This window comes from Marmota flaviventris, chromosome 19 (genome assembly GCF_047511675.1).
Source record: "Marmota flaviventris isolate mMarFla1 chromosome 19, mMarFla1.hap1, whole genome shotgun sequence".
Lineage (NCBI taxonomy): Eukaryota > Metazoa > Chordata > Mammalia > Rodentia > Sciuridae > Marmota > Marmota flaviventris.
Window position 1 is genome coordinate 27,657,187 of NC_092516.1, and position 2,197 is coordinate 27,659,383.

General features: G+C 62.5%; 1 protein-coding gene across 1 annotated transcript; it reads right to left on the minus strand.

Annotated features, from left to right (window-relative positions):
• Positions 1–630, minus strand: Cldn4 (claudin 4). The gene has a single exon (XM_027948795.2). The coding sequence runs from the start codon at positions 628–630 to the stop codon at positions 1–3; it is 630 nt and encodes a 209-aa protein (XP_027804596.2).
• Positions 631–2,197: the final 1,567 nt, after the last annotated feature.

Consider the following 2,197-nt stretch of genomic DNA (forward strand, 5'->3'; position numbering starts at 1 on the left):
TCACACGTAGTTGCTGGCCGGGGCGGAGCGGGCTGCCGAGTACTTGGCCGAGTAGGGCTTGTCGGTGCGGGGCGGGCAGTTGCAGCAGAGCAGGGCGCCCCCCAGCAGCAGCAGCCCCGAGGCCGCCCAGCCGATGTAGAGTGCGGCGCCCATCTCCCGCTTCTGCCCCGCGGCCACCAGCGGGTTGTAGAAGTCGCGGATGACGTTGTGGGCCGTCCAGGACACAGGCACCATCACCAGCAGGCTGGCCAGCAGGAACACCACGCCCGCCACGATCATGGTCTTGGCCTTGGTGGTCTCATCCTCCACGCAGTTGGTGCACTTGCCCCCGACCACAGACAGCAGCATGCCCAGCGCCGCCACGATGATGCTGATGACGATGAGGGCGCGGGCCGCCTGCAGGTCCTGGGGCAGCGCCAGCAGCGAGTCGTACACCTTGCACTGCATCTGGCCGGTGCTCTGCACCACGCAGTTCATCCACAGGCCCTCCCAGCTGGTCTGTGCCGTGACGATGTTGCTGCCGATGAAGGCCGTCACCCGCCACATGGGCAGCGCGCAGCTCAGTATGGCCCCCAGCCAGCCCAGCACGGCCAGCGCGATGCCCAGCACCTGCAGCCCCATGGAAGCCATGCTCAGGGCCTGCTGGGGGGAGGACCTGGAAGACGGTGGAGATGTGGAGATCGGCTCTGCAGGCTGAGGATGGGGTCCTTGGGTGGGTGGGGAAGGCCTTTCCCTGGGAGGTGGAAGAAGACAGAGCCGAGTGGAGCCCCTCTCTGGAGAGTCAGATGCCCAAGACCAGCAATGTGACCAGACCAGTTCCTTCCTGCGACACAGGGCTCCCGGGCTCCAGGTTGAGCAGTTATATGACTCTGGCAGAGGGGCGGGGGCAGAAGGAGGGGTTTCGGTGGCTGGGGCCTCCCCCTGACCAGTTTTTCTGGATTCCTGAGCCAACAAAAACACATCAAGGCCCCAGCCCTGGGCCCCTGAGTCACCCTCTAGTCTCAGAGGAAACTGCCCTCTCCCCCTGCCCCCAGGTCCATGCTGAGGTCAGCCTGGAGACAGATACTGAGTCACAGCCCAGGGACATCTGATGTTCACAGGGTACAGGTGTGGGGGAGGAGTGGCAGCCAGACCCAGCCAGGTACAGGGCCTGAAGACCAGGGTCCTCGTGACCAGAGCTCCCCTTTCCAGGCTGGGTGGGAGGAGAGGGTGGGAACCCTCAGAGGGGGAATCTGAGGCGGAGTCCTGGGAATGTCCAAGAGAAACTCCACCTGAATACTGTCCTTCCTGATCTTATCACTTTCATTATCATCATCTCATCATCGTCATCATCATGGTCATGATGTGGCCTCAACGCAACCTCTGGGCATGGACCAGAAGAAGCTGAATTTAAGGGAACAGGAGCCGAGGGCAGGGACTCCTGGGTCCACCACACACTGTCCCCATTCCCTCACCTGGCTTAGCCCGTGGAAGTGGCCTTGGAGGTGATGCACTTTGGGTTAGGGCAAGAGAGAGGCCTCTTCCCACTGGGGTTCAGCCTGCTTAGCCAGAAGTGGGTGGAGAAGAAGCCACAGGCCAGACCCTGGAGACACCGTCCACCCAGTAAATGAGTGCTGACTGTGGAGACGCACTGGGCATCCCATGAAGCCAGATAGGCAAAGTCTTCAAAGGGAAGGGAGAACCCGGCCCAGGAGGAGGCAGGTGCGGGGCAGCTGGGCCTTGGAGGGGTGCTGCCGGCAGGACTCCAGGGAGGCCTTGTATCCTGGCTTAGGCCCTGCGGCAGGTTCCCTGGGGCAATTGTGTAAGGCAGCAGGACTGAGTGAAAGAGGACATTGCGGAGAGGGGACGAGGGGATGGTAGGGAGGTGGGGAAATGCCGCTGTTTCTGGGAAATGAGGAATCCAGTCTGACCAGAGACGGGGCTGCTGGGGGAGGAGCCAGGGAAAGGGCCAGAAGTCTCCATCGCCAGTGCCCAAGCTCCGGCCCGGATCCAGAGGACAGAGATGAGCAGGGGCATCCCAGGCAGGCTGAGGGGTGTCCACACACCTCCCAAAGGCACCTCTGGAAACAGGAAGGAGGCAGAGAGGCAGGGCAGTGGGCCCAGGATCAAGAAGGCCAGCCTTAGGGTGGGGGCAGAGGGGACCCAGAAGAAGGGGTGCACATGAGGGTGAACAGGAGTGGGGCTCATCACAGCCTCT

Bases quoted from the DNA above. Each gene is read 5' to 3' on its own strand.
- Cldn4 (XM_027948795.2), bottom strand. From the start codon at position 630: ATGGCTTCCATGGGGCTGCAGGTGCTGGGCATCGCGCTGGCCGTGCTG.